The following is a 17,573-nucleotide window of genomic DNA, read 5'->3' on the forward strand; positions in this document are numbered from 1 at the left end:
TCATGGAATAGTTTTCAATGGAGAAGAGTGGAATTAAACAACTATTATGTAATTAATTATTTTATCCAGATATGATATGTACTAAGAAGATTGAGTAGCAGAATGAGAAAAATAGCCGAAAGAATGAACATAGGGGTACGGGGAGAGTAGATAAGTAAGAGAGAACAGCATATACAGAGGCCCTGAGTGAGGATCCTGGAATGCTAAGGAATTATAGTAAGGCAGAGTTCCAGAGTGAGTCACACGAAATGCGGCTGGTGAGCTGGGTGGGCATCAGATCATAAAATGATTTGTAGACCATTTAAAGATTTTGGTTTTTATGCCAATTATGTCCTTGGTGTTACATGATCCAATAAGTGCTAATACACATGAAATACATTTATTATGCTAAAGAAACATTTTCTGTCAGTCACTGCACTATCAATGACATCAGGTCCCTGGTTTTTCCCTGTACCCTTTCACTCTTTAACAGTGTTTTAAGATGTGATAACCTAACAGTATTTGCAAGGTCAGTATAGTAAAAATTACTTAATGCCTGTTAAAGTCAGATAAGTTTTTCTTTTTGGATTATCAACTGTTTCATATTTTCTTTGCCCTTTTCCTGCTCAGTGATGACTTGAGAATTTTTAGTATGTTATCCATTAAAAATAAGCAAATTAATACACTGGTTTTGTGTATTTTTGTTACCTATTGGTTTGCTTCCTATTTCACCACTGATTGTGTTCCTCGTTGGGAGATATTAGCATGTAAAAACCATGGTTGTTTATATGCAAGTAAGTTGTCTGATTTTTTTTCCTTCAATTGTTCATTTTTAAAGAACGCTTACGTTAAAAAGACCCGTATTGATTTCACTCATTTTCTCTGCAACTCGTTTGCGGTAGAAATATTCCTGTTGGCTACACTGAAAATTGTCTAATGATGAGGGCTTAATCTATCTAAGGCACTGTGACAAAAGGGAAATGACTGCTTTGCTGATATCTGAGTATGCCGAGTTATTTCAAAGATTTCATTTCAAATGTGTTTTCACTTTTATAACTTTGATGCAAAGATAGCAATTAAAACCTTATCATTTTTAGCAGCAGGGTTATGCTTCTCAAGCTGGTTTTCTAATACTGTTTTCAGCAAACTGAGATAGGCACCTACTCTGACATATCAGAATACTTTAGTCTCACCACTGAACTGTGTAATTCCCATTCTTGTTTGAATGGCTTCAGTATGCTGTGCTCTTCTCAGAAACTTAGAACAGTGTGTGTTAAATCTCATTTTCAACTCAATCTAATGAGTGTTTATACAAGCTAAAACAGCCTATTATATATTTATGTTTCTAATCCTCTGTGTATTTGAATTAATTTGAAAGTCATTATGATTAATAAATTGATGGGACATGAATCCTAAGCCATTTATTTTTTTCTCTTTTGTTTAGATCTGTATTTCAGTTTCTACCAGTGTTGATTAATTTATTCAACAAATATTTGTTGACCACTGATTATGAACAGAAGCCTCCACTAGTCACTTGTGTGGGATATTCAGATGGATAAGACATTCTTAGTCCCAAGGATCTTACAGAGTTTTCAGGGCAGTAAAAACATTAAGAAAGTTTATAAATAACACACATGAAAAATATTAAAATGCGGCATAGGAGAGTTCAGAGGAAGGAAGAATTATTTTTCCTTCTTCCTTCTTTGGGGTACAAGCTAAGATAAACCTCCCAGGGAAGAACCATTTACAGCCCAGATTTTAAAAGATAGGTACTCAGAAAATGCAAAAAATATATGTGGAAAAACATTGGGTATATAAGAGAATCTGATTTATTTTGTATTGAATGGAAGTATATGGAGATAAAGCAGGCAAAGTAACTTGGGATGAGATCACTGAGGGCCTTCAGTGCAATTTATATGTGTAAATTAAATATAAATTCATGTTTATAAATATAAATTTGGGAGGGATAAATTGGGAGTTTGGGATGGAAATATACACACTACTATATATAAAATAGATAACTAATAAGGACCTACTATATAGCACAGGGAACTCTACTCAGTACTCTGTAATGGCATATATGGGGAAAGAATCTTAAAAAGAGTGGATACATGTATATGTATAACTGATTCACTTTGCTGTACACCTGAAACTAACGCTGTAACTAACATTGTAAATCAACCATACTCCAATAAAAATTAAAAGTAAAATTAAATTAAAAAAATAAAACAAACTTAATAAATTGAACATTTATTTTTTATAGGTTTAATTTGTAGCTTAAAATTTTTTTAATAACTATTTTTTTGAAGTTTTGAATTTTATTTTTTTTTTATACAGCAGGTTCTTATTAGTTATCTATTTTATACATATTAGTGTCTATATGTCAATCCCAATCTCCGAATTCATCACACCACCACTGCCCCCCGCTGCCACTTTCCCCCCTTGGTGTCCATACGTTTGTTCTCTACATCTGTGTCTGTATTTCTGCCCTACAAACTGGTTCATCTGTACCATTTTTCTAGGTTCCACATATATGTGTTAATATACGATATTTGTTTTTCTCTTTCTGACTTACTTCACTCCGTAGGACAGTCTCTAGATCCATCCACATCTCTACAAATGACCCAATTTCCTTTTTATGGCTAATATTCCATTGTATATATGTACCACATCTTCTTTATCCATTCGTCTGTCAACGGGCATGTAGGTTCTTTAAAAGTATTTTTGGTTCTTATTTCCATTTTGTCGATTGTATGCTAGAGGAAAAGTTGTAACCTTTTACTGAGTTTTGTTGCTAATGTTAGAATAGACTTTTGAAAAATTTTTGTTATGAATACTGATATCTTGCTTTTAATGATTTATTCTCTTTATTTAAAAATGTTTTCTCCATCATAAAAGAAATACTTTTATTCTTTAAGTTTGGTTTATACAGAAAAATTGAAAAATATGCATTTCTTCCCCTAACACTTTCATTTAGTGTATATCTTTCCATATATTTATGTTTGAGACATTTTAAAGTAAAATAAAAAATAAAATGAGATATGTTATTTTTTGTATTTTGAAGAGAATTTAGAACTGACCAATGATTTCCCTACTTCTGTTTATTCTCCTGTGTTAGCTTGATTAAACAACTTTACATCTTTGACTGAAATCTTAAGTTTTCATTTAAATCAGAATATACTGTTCAAAGGTAAATTGGAAAAACTGCATATTTTTCAGTTATAATAGTAATTTATTCCAGAAGCACTCTTGCTCTTTATTTTATTCCCCTTTAAAACTGCCTAAACCATGGTACAAACATAGAAAATCTTCAGTGGGAAGGAAAATTTTCTCCCACTTAACTGTGAAGCATTGTGTTTAATTAGTATTAACAGCACAGACACAATTATGTTTGCAGTCTCACCTGAAGAAAATAAAATGCAGAAATTTGCAGAGCTAAAATATCTGGATAGGGCCAGAGATTTTAGAAAGGCCATTTATGATCCTTCCTTTGATTCACAGATAGTTTATGGAGGGCCTACTTTGTGCCAAGCCCTGTAAATACAAAGCAGAATAAGACATGACCCTTGTCTTCAAGGTGCTTACAGCCTAATTAATGGACCTAAATAGAGACTCCTGGGGGTTGACACCACACTCATATGTGCAAAATAAAAATCAGTAATGCAGAAGAGTTCCATTTGGTAGAAATTAAGATTATTGAAGGAAGCTGCCTAAGGCCCAGGAATTTCTGTTTATCTTAAGGTTTTGGTGTTAAAATTAGAGGAGTAAGATAATAATATGTGTGTGTGTGTGTGTGCACGCGTGTGTGCGTGTGTGTGTGTGTGTATATAAAATACAGCAAGACAAGACTCACTAAGTGTGGATGTTCCAGTATTTGGAAAATAAGAAAAGAGATTTAACTAAAGAATGAGAGAGGCAGGAATAAATGGAGATTGGCTTCTTCTTACTATTATAAACCTACGTGGAAAGAAAGTATCTTTGTTCCTATTAGTATGTAAATGGAAATGTCCTATTTATGTCTCATACCCTGGATCTTTATGCTCATGTTAGTTTTATAACAATATGGAGTTTTTTCAATAATGACATGTCTTTCTCAATGTAGTCTCTCAGAGATTTAGTTTCATTTAATTTCCATTCTTAATACTGTTGGCTCATTACTGTCTCTTCGTTGTGTTTATTCATGCACACTTATTCACATAAATTGAGATGAACATTGATGTTTGAAGCCCTAATAGATAAATAAAAATTTCTAAGTGATTTAGGTAGTGTTTTCCTGGTCCATTAAGAGGAGCACTGTACTTATCTATGGCTACATTGCTGATACCCTTTTGTAGGAGGTGGTAGTCTCAATCTTATATTCAGAAAGCATTAAACAAGTTTAGGCTAACCAGCTTTTCATTTTATAGAAATGATTCCTGTTTTTACATAGTAATAAAAATAAGAATCTATATGGCATTCAGAATTATGGTATTTTGATGATTTTTAAATTATTTTTTTCTATATAGGACACCATTGCAGTGGCCGGATTTGTTATTTTGTCAGCATCTTCATCTACAAGCAGAGATGGTAAACTTCGCTTATTTTTGAAAGCATCTGAGGACTTCAAATCAACTGTTTATGTAAGCATGCAACTTTTTAGTCTCTAATTGTAGTTTTAATGAGGTAAAGTAATGGAATAGAAGTAGTATTTCTGTGTATCTGCAGATAAACTATTTAGTCTGACTGAATTATTGTAATTAAATATTTTAAGTTTAAAAATAAAAATCCTTTTCTTGGCTTTATATTTAGAATGATTCCAGGTAGCAGAGAAGGATCCCTTAAAGATAGTTATTTGTTACTGAAATTCTTAAAGCTTCACAGACACTCTAAACCTGATCAATATATTCTTTGCAGTTATACTGTCATCCTCTTTTGATGGTCTGCTTGATTTTATCTTAAATTGATCAGGTGCCCCTTTTTAGGTAAAACTGATTTCCTCCTATTTCATTCTTTATGAAGGTCTTCATCCTCTCCGTCTCACTTCACCACCCCCCGCCCCCTCCCCACACAAACACACATACACTTTTGGAGACTGCCTGTTTGGTCAAGGCTGTCAGGTGGAGAAGTAGAGTTGGGTCAAGCTATGTGCCTGCAGACCAACATCTGCCTGTTTTGTTTTATTTTTTTGTCTGAACAGGGCATTTTATGGGCCAGGTGTGGTTCTGTGATATTAAAATTGGTGAATTAAACTGAAGCTTAGCTTAGACAACTTTGTACCTGCGACTCTTAATTTGTAAGCTATAACTTTATGCCATTCTGTGAACTGGAATATTATAAAGTGTGTAGTTTTACTACAATTAAAGGTCTGTAATCACATTGGACATGTTTGTATACAAATAAGTCCTCTCTTTTTTTTTCAGGTTTATGTTAAATCCGTAAGAGATTTTTCTACAGAATCAATGTCTTTGGTAAGATGGTATTAATTTTAATTTAGAAATGTACACCCCACACACACATACATATATGTATTTGACCCACTTTATAGACTGATTTTGAAATAGTATCAATACAGTGGGAAAACATAATCTCTACTTTTTTGATATATAATGATATTACATTTGAGTTATATATTTCCCTGGTAATTAATACCTGGTTCATCTGTTGTCTGGAATATTTGCTGATATTTTGCAGAAGTTACGTACACAAGAAAATTAAAATGGAAAAGATGTTTTATTGTGTGAAGACACTGGGATTTTTACTCCTTTTAAATCTTAGGCAAATTCATTTCTTTTGCTTTTCATCAGCTTATATTTAAACAGATTGTTATGTGCTGAATTGTGATTTGACAAATTATGTAATTTTAAGTAAAGAATTTTATTATACTTCTGATATATTTTGCTTTTTCTTTTAAATCATATTTTAAATATTTTATAAAATTTTGTCATCTCATAGCAATGGGAAGGTTCCCATTTTTAAAGGTGAGCTACTTGTAGCTGAGTGAAACTGGAAAGAAGGTAATATGTTGATAAAGTTTAGTTATGGCAAATGGGCTCCTTAGTTGCACAGGCGGGTTCCTTAGTTGTGCCACATGGGCTCCTTAGTTGCGACCCATGGGCTCCTTAAAATAAATTTTATGTTCTACCTTTAGTTTCTATTGGACAGAGTTCAAGGACTTTGCTTCTAGTTGACAGTGACTACGGGATACAGGTTTTAAATTCTGAATACTACCATAATTGTATAACTTAAATTTGTTATTTAGGGTAACTGTAACCAATAAAAGTATTGATGTACTTTTTAAAAAATATGAATTAACTCTGATATTAGTGTTTTTCAAAATTGTTATAGATAGGTCAGCTTCAAATATTTGATACATCCATGCACTTGTGGTAAGGCAGAAGTAAATGAGAGAGCCTCTGAACTTGGCAAAAATGGTTTTTCAGGAAGCTCAGGTATTCTGAACTATTAGAATATAACGTAGCTGCTCTGCACACACATACCGGCTTATTTACATTGAGAGCCAAATTACAATCAAGATGTTGATTGCTGGTTGTGAATTAACAAGTACATTACTTGGAAAACCATAATGGTTAGGGTCATTGAGCTGTGCTGGCCTTCCCATTCATCTCCACATTAGGGAGATATTTGTTAAGATAATATATTGGATCCAGTTAGTTTGTCAGCTGAGTACCTATTGTCTCTATTCTGTCCCATATGCTGACCATTGTTTTTCTTTCATTACTTTTTTTTAATATCATGGTTTGATGAGATTTCTAAGCAAGCCCTGCCCTTGTGTTTGACCTGAGGGATCAGCTTCCTTGAAAAAAACAATTCATTTTGATTTGATTTTTAAAATTTTAACTCTTAGTGTGATAGGTAACCTTATTTCCAGCTGGGAGTGAAGTGGGTGGGTGATGGGGCCAGATGTCTGAACCCCTTTCAGGATTGTTTGACTAACATCAGACGTTCTTGTGAAATCACTTCCCCTTTTCTTTCCAAACTTCTGTATAGTTATTTCAGAAAAATTTTTTTCTTTTATTACCATGTTTAATGTCTTTATATCATTTATAATCAAAATCTGGCTTTATTTAGGCCTTATTAAAATCTTCATAGCAGTATAGGAAAAAAAATAAATATATGCCACAAGTTTTGAAGTGATATTAGTTAAGGTTAAAAACCAGAACAAAAGTCTCTTAAACTGCATTTTTTAGAGCTGTGTACAAATTACACCATTTATAATCAGTTATTTATATGAAAAACTAGATGGTTTATATAGCAACCTTTATAAGCTGTGCATTTCTCCTTTTTTCAGGCTACAGTCTCTTTTTAGACACTTAGAAGGAAAAAATGCAGATCAGTTTGCTAACTTACAAATTTGATCATAACATGATTCTAAAATCTTAATACTTATATTCACTGTCTTTCTTTAGGTTCCAGCCACACATTATGTATATACACCCCTGAATCAACTTAAGAGTGGCATGATTGTCAATGTCTATGGTGTTGTGAAGTTCTTTAAGCCTCCATATCTGAGCAAAGGAACGGGTAGGTATTATTAAAATTGGTCAAGATTTTAATGGACTGGAACTGTTTTATTGGTTCAGGAACACAGCTCCTTCAGTACTCTAAGTCTTAGAAACTTAATTGTGATTTATAATTGTCAAACAATACTGATGCAAATTTTTTGGCCATTTTTACTTATAAAATAAGTATAGTCTATAAGTTGTAGAGAATAAATGAAGAAAAGAATGCTAAGCAGCAACATGACAGCATATGAAAGTATAAAATAGCCTATGAAAGTATAGAATAAGCTAGAAAAGGTAAATATATAGACACGTACAGAATATGTAATGCTGTTATGTAAATCATTTTAATTCTTGCATAGAAGTTAAAAGACAAATGTATAAAAAAGAGCTACCTGTAAACATGTGTTAGTGGTTACAACATAAAAAGATGTAAATTGTGACTAGGTAACATAAAGTATGTGTTGGGGGAGGAGACTAAAAGTGTAGAGCTTTTGTATATGATAGAAATTTATTTTTTATCAGTTTAAGATAGTTATAACTGTAAGGTGTTTTATGTAAATTTTGTGGTAACCAAAAAGAAAATACTTATGGAAGATACGCAAAAGAAAATGAGAAAGGAATCAGAGTAGGTCACGACAAAAAAAATAAGTGAAACACAAAGGAAGACCATAAGAGAGAAAACAAGGGACAAAAGAGCTACAAGACAGACAGAAAAGAACAAAATGGCAAGAGTAAGTTCTTCCCTATCAGTAGTTACTTTAAATGTAAAAGGATTAAACATCCCAGTCAAAAGGCATAGTACTTGGGTTGTTTTTAAAGATAATTAAGGAGATATAACCTATTCTATATAAAAATGTAAGCTTTTAAACAGACTAACATGTAAAAGAATGAATCAAAAAAACGTGGATTTCAGCTTTCTGAGAGTTAATGTAGTTAACAGACAGGCACTTTCACCTTGGTTTAATTTAGTTCAACGAAATTTAACATTTATTGCTCTGTTTAGTCTAATTTGAAACAGCAACATTTGTAAGAGGCATCATTATTTTATGTATCATTAAGAAAAGCTATGCTTCACTGTCAATTGTAAGATATAACCATATTGTAAAGATGTTAAAAATGTGAAACAGTGGTGGTGTTGATGAAATATTGTCTTTATCGACTGTATGCCTGCCAGCTGCTGTGGCTCATGCTGGGAACACAAAGATGTTCTCAGTGAGTTAATATTTTTAAAAGATTTAATTTATTAAATTATACATATGCAAATTTTATTGTGGCATGAGCTCTAAGTTTACTCTTTGGTGGGGTGGATGGGGGGGAAAAGTCTCATTTTCATGTGGTCAGCATTTTTTTTTAGTGTGTTTTAAAATTTTATTTTGAGCATTATTTGATTTTTTTTACATTATGAAATATATCAAACATACAGAAAATAATTAAATGACCCCTATATTATATTTACTGGGCAGATTTTACCATATTTGCTTCAGTTTTTTTATTTATTTATTTTTAACTTTTGTTGGAGTATAGTTGACAGAATATTTTGATAATGTGTAAAGACTTAGTTTATGTGCAAGTGGCTGTGTGAAGACTGTTGAATCTAGAGATGAGAAGTTTGAAATAGGTGGTAGCTAAGTCTGAAGACCGCAAAAGGATGTTTTATTGAAAACCCTGATTTCTGTTGTTTCAGTAGGAGGGGAAGAATCAAACGTTAAGGTTGAAGCAGAGAAATATTGTTTGAATTTCTCAAATATTTTCATTCAACTTTACTCTTTTGCAGTCTGCTTTCCACACCCCATCATGCCATTCAACATACATATGCATACTTTCACCTTAGTAGTTTCTTCTCATCATCGAATTTTTTTCCCCTGAATTTTACATTGCCCATTCTGTGAATTCCCTGTAGAGTGTAATCACTGCAGTCTTCTTCCAGTTGCCAGTGTTATCTGGCTTGCTTTAATAGGCCTGCCAAATTTAGGAATAAGCTACAATACTGGTAATAATGTTCATCTAACTTAGTAGAAGATATAATTTTAAAACTTTTTGCACTTGGTATGGTTCAAATGCTTATCATTGAAAGTTTTTAGTAAATTAATCAGCAAATACATTATTTTCAAAAATATCATGAAATGAAAGTATTACAGAATAAAATTATAGCTGTTTTTAAAACAGCTATGATGACTCAATTTTAGTTTGTTATTAGATAGCATAATCATTTTCTTCTGACAATGTTATTAAATCGTGTATATAATGAAAGCATTGGGAAACTGTAGTATTTATTATATATTCTATGTATCCTGTATCTCTTAGGTATATTTATAGTTAGATCCAGTCCTTTAATAAAAACATTCATGAGTAGTAATAAGCCAACTTTCATTTTAAAGATAATGTGTTTCTCTGTTTCTTCTGAGATACTAAATTAAAATGAATGTCATCAATTTTTTCTGAATATATTCATTAAAACTCTAAAATTTGTCTGAAGATACAGCAAGATATCTTTACTACTACCAAGATGGTAACATTTTAAAACTATCTGTCTTATAATTTTAGTTACACTTACATTTTTTTCTGTTGATAGAATTTATCCTTCAACATGCTGCAGGAGAGTCAGACAAATAGCACTGATTTTCGTGTTCAGGAAAGAATCAACTTCATTAGTATTACCACTGAGAAGTACTAAAATAAATGTACAGGAGTAATCCACAGCTGAGCCTTTTTTGTACTATATAAAGCAACATTATTTCACAAATACAGGGCCACAACCTAAATATTACATCTTGATGTACATAATAGTTATGTGTAGGAAAATTACCTTTATGCAACTCAAATTTAGATAGATGGAAAAAAGTTGATTCTCTTATATATCATTAGCTAGAATTTTTCATTAAAATTCATTTTATAAATATTAAATTCAATGCAGTAGAAGCAATTTGGCGCAATTTAGCATCCTTCTTGACTAAAATTTTTCTTGACTTTCCTCTCATCCTCTGTAATAATGATTATACATGACCTGTAGCATACTGCTATCTTATTTCTGTAGCAAATGCTTTATTTCCCAAGCTTTATCTTCAGTCTTCGAGGAGTTGTAGCTTTTATTCTTACAGAAGTCTGTCAGTCCTGTTTTTAAAAGGACTATCGATGCTCACATTCTTATTCATCTGTGATAAGATTCATCATGAAAACTGAGAATTTCTCAAGGATTATGGAAACAGCATATATTAAAAGATCATCGTATCATCAAAATTGATTTTGATCATGACTCAGCAGGGGTACATAATGTGGCCTCTTTCATATAGGAAGACAAGGTTATTACCACATTCTTGGGATTTTGAGATTTTATAGCAGTTATCTTCTCTGAAAGCAGTTACTTCTCTGAAAGCAGTTACTTCTGCTTCTCTCGCACCGTTACTTTTGCTTTGAAGAGCTGGGTAGGTAGAGCTACGTGTGCAGTGTTTTGCCCTGCACAGATCACATTGGGCATTTTTCTTAGATAACATGTATAAAGGAGTTTAATTTTAGCTTTGTCTCAGATTTTAAGGAGTATCTTAATTTTTTGTTTGAAACTTGAGACACCTTTACTCTGTTCTTATTGTCTGTTCTTGCTAAATAAGGTAAGTAGAGGCAGGCCATAAAATATATCCATCCAGACTTGTTAATAGTATGTGGTCCTGCTTGCTTGGTTAATATCATAATGCCTGCTCACTCTGAGCAAATGCGAAGAGTAGAGAGAACACTGTTTGTGCTTATTCTTCCTAATATTTGAGTCCAGAGGAAGGGAGAGAATAGTCAGAGTATTCATAGCATCAGTTTTTACTGTTCACTTCTTTTTTTATTTTCTTCTCTGTCCAACTTTGAGACCCTAGAGGTCTCAGCCTTTTCATGCCACATAATGTGGCACATCACCTGTGGCTCCCTAGCTTTCCTCAGGAATGCTCTATGTTGCTAAACTATTTTCACACCTCCTCCCATCAAAAATTCTCAATATTAGAAAAGCAGCTTGGTTAAACTGAACAGTTTTGGATGTTACAGTGTTTCTACAAGCAGACTTATGCTATTCAGTTTCTTAGAAAAAGGACACCTGTTTTAGCTACTTACTGAGCATTATAATCAAATTACTAAAATTGTATCCAAAACATTGGATTTCTAAGAGCTCCTATCTGTTTCACTTACTTTTAGTTCTTAGGATAGAGTGATAGGATATAGAGCCCTAGGATTTTTTCTTTTCCTGTTCTGTTAAACATTCCAGCTAACTCTGGATTGCTAATTTTGGCTCTGTAAAAATACTATTTTCACTTATGAGAATGACTTGCCATTTATGCATTAATGTTATGTAGCATAATCGTTTGAATATTTTTGTTTTGCCTGAGTAATATTGGTTGCCTATTAATGATTATGTAGTTAGTGTCTTTTAATTTCTTCAAGTATAATAATTAACTCCCACATATTCCACAGTAACATGGTTGAAAAAGAATTTATTAATTACTGAATGATTAATGACTCATTGGTACTCCATAAGATCCAGGAGCCTTTCTGATTCATCAAAGGGAGATTAAAACTTCTAGTACAACATAAAATTGTATGTAATATTTACTTATATTTTTTATTTTTTAAAATTGATAACGCATCTTTAGAATTTTTAACCCTTTTGTAGTCCTACACCTTTATGAAAATGTGATGACAGTTATAGAGCCTGTCCTAGAAAAATTCACATGCATGCTTAAACACTTAAATATACAATATCAAAGTTCATTCCCTGCTGCCTCTGAGCCTCAGATTGCAAAATCCTGATCTGTGGTATGTTCATACTCACTTATTTGACTATTCAGTTAATGTCAAAACTACAACATACATTTTGGCTTAATGTATGGCATTTAAAACAAAATAAATGAATGCACAGTTTTGCTTTTCAGTTTGCTCATTTGTTCATTTATTCAACAAACATTTATTGAGAACTTTCTGTGTGCCAGGTGTTATATTTTATAGACATGAGACATTCAAAGATTTATGTGATTGTTTCCACCCTCAAGAAATTAAAGTCTGTAGTTAAGCAGATAACCATTATAAATCAATGATTATAATTATTCATGGTTTCACTTTGGTTTTAGTCTTTCCCCAATTTGTAAAACTCTACTTGTCCATTTTATTGTTGACTATGTAAAGCAGAATCTTCGTTGTAAAATGTACCATGCTTTTTGAATGTGTGTTTTAAAGTTGAATGATGGGTTTACCTTTTATACAAGATGCAGGTTGTGGGCAGGCACAGAGTTTTCCATTTCCCAAGGGCTAAAAAATGATAATATCTAGTTGAGTGAGGTAAGAATCTTCAAGTGCTTGGCTATCTTGCTTTCAGGAATGGAGGGCATCCAGGGCACAGCTAGTCATCACTTATCTCTTTAAGGATTTGGAAAGGTGAGCTAAGCCTCTCTTCAGCACTGTTTTCCAGCTATTCTGTCCGTGCCAGTAGGAAGTAGGTTTCCACTTGGAGAAAGAAGGTGAAGAAAGATCTTTCTTCCCCTGTCACTGAACCTTTGTGTGGCTTGCTTTCTTATATTCAAGAATGACTTCTTTGATGAAGCTTGAGGCTTCTATTTGGCTTCCTGTCCATATCCTAAGAATCTGTCTCTCATGACCTTTTCCTCTAAAAATTATTAGCCTGTTTATTTAGGATGTTACCCTTATTTTTCATGAGTTTTTTAATTTGAATTATTTTCATGAATCATAAAATCAGTACTGTTTTCCCATTTTTTCTTGAAACTCGTTTTATATTCTTTTATTCATTAAATTAAAAAATGTGTTTGCTAGCCTTGTGTAGCACTGTACTGTACTTAGTTGTTTTCTATAGACTCATAGGTTGTTGTCCATAGATAAAATAACTCTCAGAGAGTTTACAAGTGAGGGAGACCCAAATGTAATCAGCTAGCTAATAGAAGGCACAGTCTTATGCTGTGACTAAAGGAATAAGCAAAGTGCTTTCCGAGTGGGAATGGAGAGATTAATGCTAACAGGGGAAAAGCTTCTAAGAGATGTAGCATTTTAGCTGAACTTTAAAGGGTAAATTGGATTTTGATAGATGAGGAAGAAGAGGCCAACATTCCAGAGTTTGAAAATAGCAACAAAAGTTGTCAGATTTATAATGAAAATGTGAACTAGTGCTGTAGCAGTTGACTTAAATATAATTTTAAGCAATAGAATGTCAGCAATATATTGATGCATAATTTTATGCTCTTGTAGCAGTCTTTTTTTAGGGATCGTTATTAAGGACCTATGATACTTTTGTGGTGTACATTTTGTTTATATTCTTGAAGAATTTTTTTTTTAATTCTATGTTTTATGGTTTCCATATGTGGTAAAACTGGCTTGTTCAGATTGTATTGGTTATATATGCAGTCAGCTTTATTTATATGCTATAGCTGTCGTGTAGTTGGCAATTTGTCTTTGAAAGATTATGTGTTCAGAATTATTACAAATATATCTCAAGTGGCTATCAGTGGAATGCTTTGTTACATTACTTCTCAGGTCAAATGGATTCTGGTAATATTCAGGTTCACAAAAATTACTTTCGAGTTACAAGTTACTTTGATTTCCATTTGCATTGTTAGGATTTTCTTCTACTTCAGTGTATTAATTTCCCTCCCAACTTTACATATCATCAATTAAGAAAATCCAAGTATATTCTCTTCCTTATTTTTCAGTTTGTTTGTTCGTCCTTTTGCAGTGGTTTCTGGCAGCTTCTTATATATAAATGATAATCTCTTTTTTGTCATTATGTTACAGATGCTTTTCGCAGCATTTTAGTTTTGTGCTGGCAGTTTTTGAAATTTAAATCTTTAAAATGCTTGTGGAGTCATAATTTGTTTGTTTGGAAAGGCTTACCTATTAGAAGATCTGAAAACTATTACCCTATATTTCCTTAAAATTATTATTATATATTTTTTAAAACTGCATGTATTGCCTGGAATTTTGTTTTTTATGTAGTGTGCAGTGATCTCACTTTTTGTTGGTAACTGCCTTGTTTCAAAATCATTTATTAAATAATGTCATGTTTAAATCATGTATAATTTTTATACCGCTATATAAGGATCCGTGGAGCAACACCTAACAGAGAGCCTGAGGTGAATTTTCTTCTCCCAATATGTGACCTGCAATAGGTCTCCTCAAAAACAAGGAGGGCTATTTAGATGTTGCCCAATTTTTGATCATTAGGCAGAGTATTTGCTACAATCTCTACATGAATATTTGAGGATGTTTGGGTTGGTAGGATTCTTTATCCTCAATTCTGATTTACTGTGTAATAATATAGTTTGCTTGTTAATCTCAGTCTTTTTGTTTCTTCATTCATAATTTTAATATACTTTTAAGCCTTACAGAAATATATTGGGTGCATTTGCCATATACATACTGGTATCAGGATTTAAAAATATTTGAAATCAGATTAGGATTTATATGAAACTCTACCATAAGTTGTGATTTTTTTTTCCCTACAGGTAGAATAAATGGTGTCAGGTTCTTAAAGGGTGTGTGTGTGTGTGTGTGTGTGTAATATATCCCTAGTGCATTTTGTAAGATAAATGTTAAACGTACGTATTATTAATAATTTATCAGTACTTAATAGAATGAATATAAAATTCATAAAATAACATTTAATTCACTAGAGGAACTAGTTACTTGTCCTAGTGCTTGGATTTTAATGAAGAAGTATAATGAGTTTTAGCTTATAAAGGAATATGTTAGAAGTTAAAGTAGTTTGCCTCTCATTTGAACTTTTATTATTATCACTTTAAATTATTCTCCTTATTTATACATTAATCATAGTATTTTTATTTCTACAAGTGTCAGTTTTCTTTTGGAAGTAGAATATGCTGTATATTTGAGATACTTATATAGCTTTTAAATTTTCCTTTAAATGAAGCTGAAGTGTAGTAGACTTAAATAAAATTATGTTATAGTAAGTTCATGTTTATATATTTATTGTGAAATTGTTTGAAAGCTCGAATGCATATAAATGCTAAGCATTGCTATATCTAGTCCAGTATATTGAAGTTCTGCTGAATATATTATTAATTGTCCTATTTCCACAATAGATTTGATCTTTGAATAATTGAACCTGTTGCTACTTTTAAACCACATAAGGCTCTAAAGTCATGAAGAAGACTCTCTCTTTCCACTGAGAGACTAATTTCACTCCCATCTCCAGCTAGTGAAATTTTTTAATACAAAATTAAGAATAAAAAGAGTTTAGAGGTATTATAATACCTCTGTTTGTGAACCACAGAGGTTGACCCTTTTGTTCTGTAAAATTTGTATTGCCTGCATTCTTCAGGGGCATGGCCATCTAAATAATAACATTGCAGCTCTTATTTACTAAATTCTATGATGTCTTTCATATGATTATCGTTTCTGCTTTACAAAATACCCTAAGTGTGGTGTTGCATCGCCTCTATTTTATAGACGTGGAAACTTGGAAGTGGCACTGGTCATGCTTTCTCCTGTTCCAAAAGGCTTTTAAACAAATCACATATTTTGCCAGTTACCAGCTCGCAGTATCATACACTGTTCAGGAATGCCACTTCTTTGTGGGCATTCCTGGCTGTTGCTCATCAATGTGAAGCTTGAAGCCCAATTTTATGAGTCTTAGAATCAGCAAAACAAATATCAGGTGGCTTAGTTGGGGAATATTCCTAGGATAATAATCTAATTGGTAGCTGTACTAGTAACTTCCTCTTTGAAATTTGAGGAGAGTTTGGTTGTGATTAAGAATAGGTTAGAGTAGTTTTAGTAGTACCTAAGAGCCGAAAGAAAAGTATGAACAAGCAAGATAAATAATATCTATAAATTACATGGCACTTAAACATGTATTTAGTGCCTTAAAGCAGCTGTTTAACCAGATACTGATAGTCCCTTTTTTTAAAAACAGCTTTACTGAGATTTAATTCACATCTAATTTACTCATTTAAAGGATACAGTTCAGTAGCTTTAGTATATTCATGGGGTTGTGCATCTACCACCACAGTCAATTGTAGAACATTTTCATGTCCTCCGGAAGAAACTCTGCATCTCTTAGCTCCCAAATTCCCCGTATTCCTCCCAGCCCTAGGCAACGATTGATCTACTTTCTGTCTATAGATTGCTTATTCTAGACTATTCATATTAATGGAATCATAATATCTGATAGTTTGTGACTCATTTCTTTCACTTAGCATGCTCTCAAGGTTCATCCATGTTGTGGTATGTATCAGTACTTCATTTCTCTTTGTTACTGAAAAGTATCCCATTGCATGGATGGACCACATTTTATTTATCCATCTGTCACTTGATGGACATTTAGGTTCTTTCAAATAATGCTGCTATGTACATTCATATATATGTTTTTGTGTGGACATCATGTTTTCATTTCTCTTAGGTATATACCTAAGAGTGGAATTGACAGTCTTTTTGAGTATTTTTTTTCTTGTAGGCCGTTTTTCTTATCAGAAATATTGTTGAGTTGCTTTGAATATCATGATCTTTTATCTTCTATACTAAGTTCATCTTGAAATTTCTTAAATTGGTCGTGTAAATATTACTGCATTTGATGCTGGACTGTTTACATACTAGTACCATTACTTTGAAAAATTGAGTTCTTGAAAGACTAAGTATTAAATAAAGACATTGTAGTGTACTTTAGTTTCTTTTCCTATTTCAGAGTATTATGCTATTAGTCCTTTATTTCCAGTATCCTTTTTGTATGTCCACCATTAATCTAGTTTAAGAGTTGGATTTTTCCTTAAGGCACTGGATAGTGTAAAATTTAGGCTTTGCATGACAGGTAGTCTCTGTCACAACTACTCAGTTGTGCCTTATAGCATGAAAACAGCCACAGACAATGTGGAAATGAATGTGTAGCAATAAAACTTGATTTTACAGAAGTCAGCTGGCCCACAGGCCATAGTTTGCTGACCTCTGATCTCATTCATGGTTATGGTTTTTGTCACATTTTAAGAAGGATTCAGACGGTACAGCACATGTGTTTATATTTGCTCCCAAGTTACAATTAAAATGATGATTTAAAAAGATACAATTTTTAATGTCAAACCAAATGGATGAGGAGATCATAGTTAA

General features: G+C 32.4%; 1 protein-coding gene across 2 annotated transcripts in view; it reads left to right on the plus strand.

The window, feature by feature from the left end:
* POT1 (protection of telomeres 1) overlaps positions 1-17,573 on the plus strand; it is a 79,055-nt gene that overhangs the window by 13,763 nt on the left and 47,719 nt on the right. For both annotated transcript variants that reach the window (XM_030857683.3, XM_030857684.3), the window contains 3 exons: positions 4,485-4,598; positions 5,379-5,426; positions 7,386-7,500. In XM_030857683.3, the coding sequence (XP_030713543.1) occupies positions 4,485-4,598; positions 5,379-5,426; positions 7,386-7,500 (277 nt within the window). The remainder of the gene's footprint in view (positions 1-4,484; positions 4,599-5,378; positions 5,427-7,385; positions 7,501-17,573) is intronic.

Source organism: Globicephala melas, chromosome 9 (assembly GCF_963455315.2).
Source record: "Globicephala melas chromosome 9, mGloMel1.2, whole genome shotgun sequence".
Lineage (NCBI taxonomy): Eukaryota > Metazoa > Chordata > Mammalia > Artiodactyla > Delphinidae > Globicephala > Globicephala melas.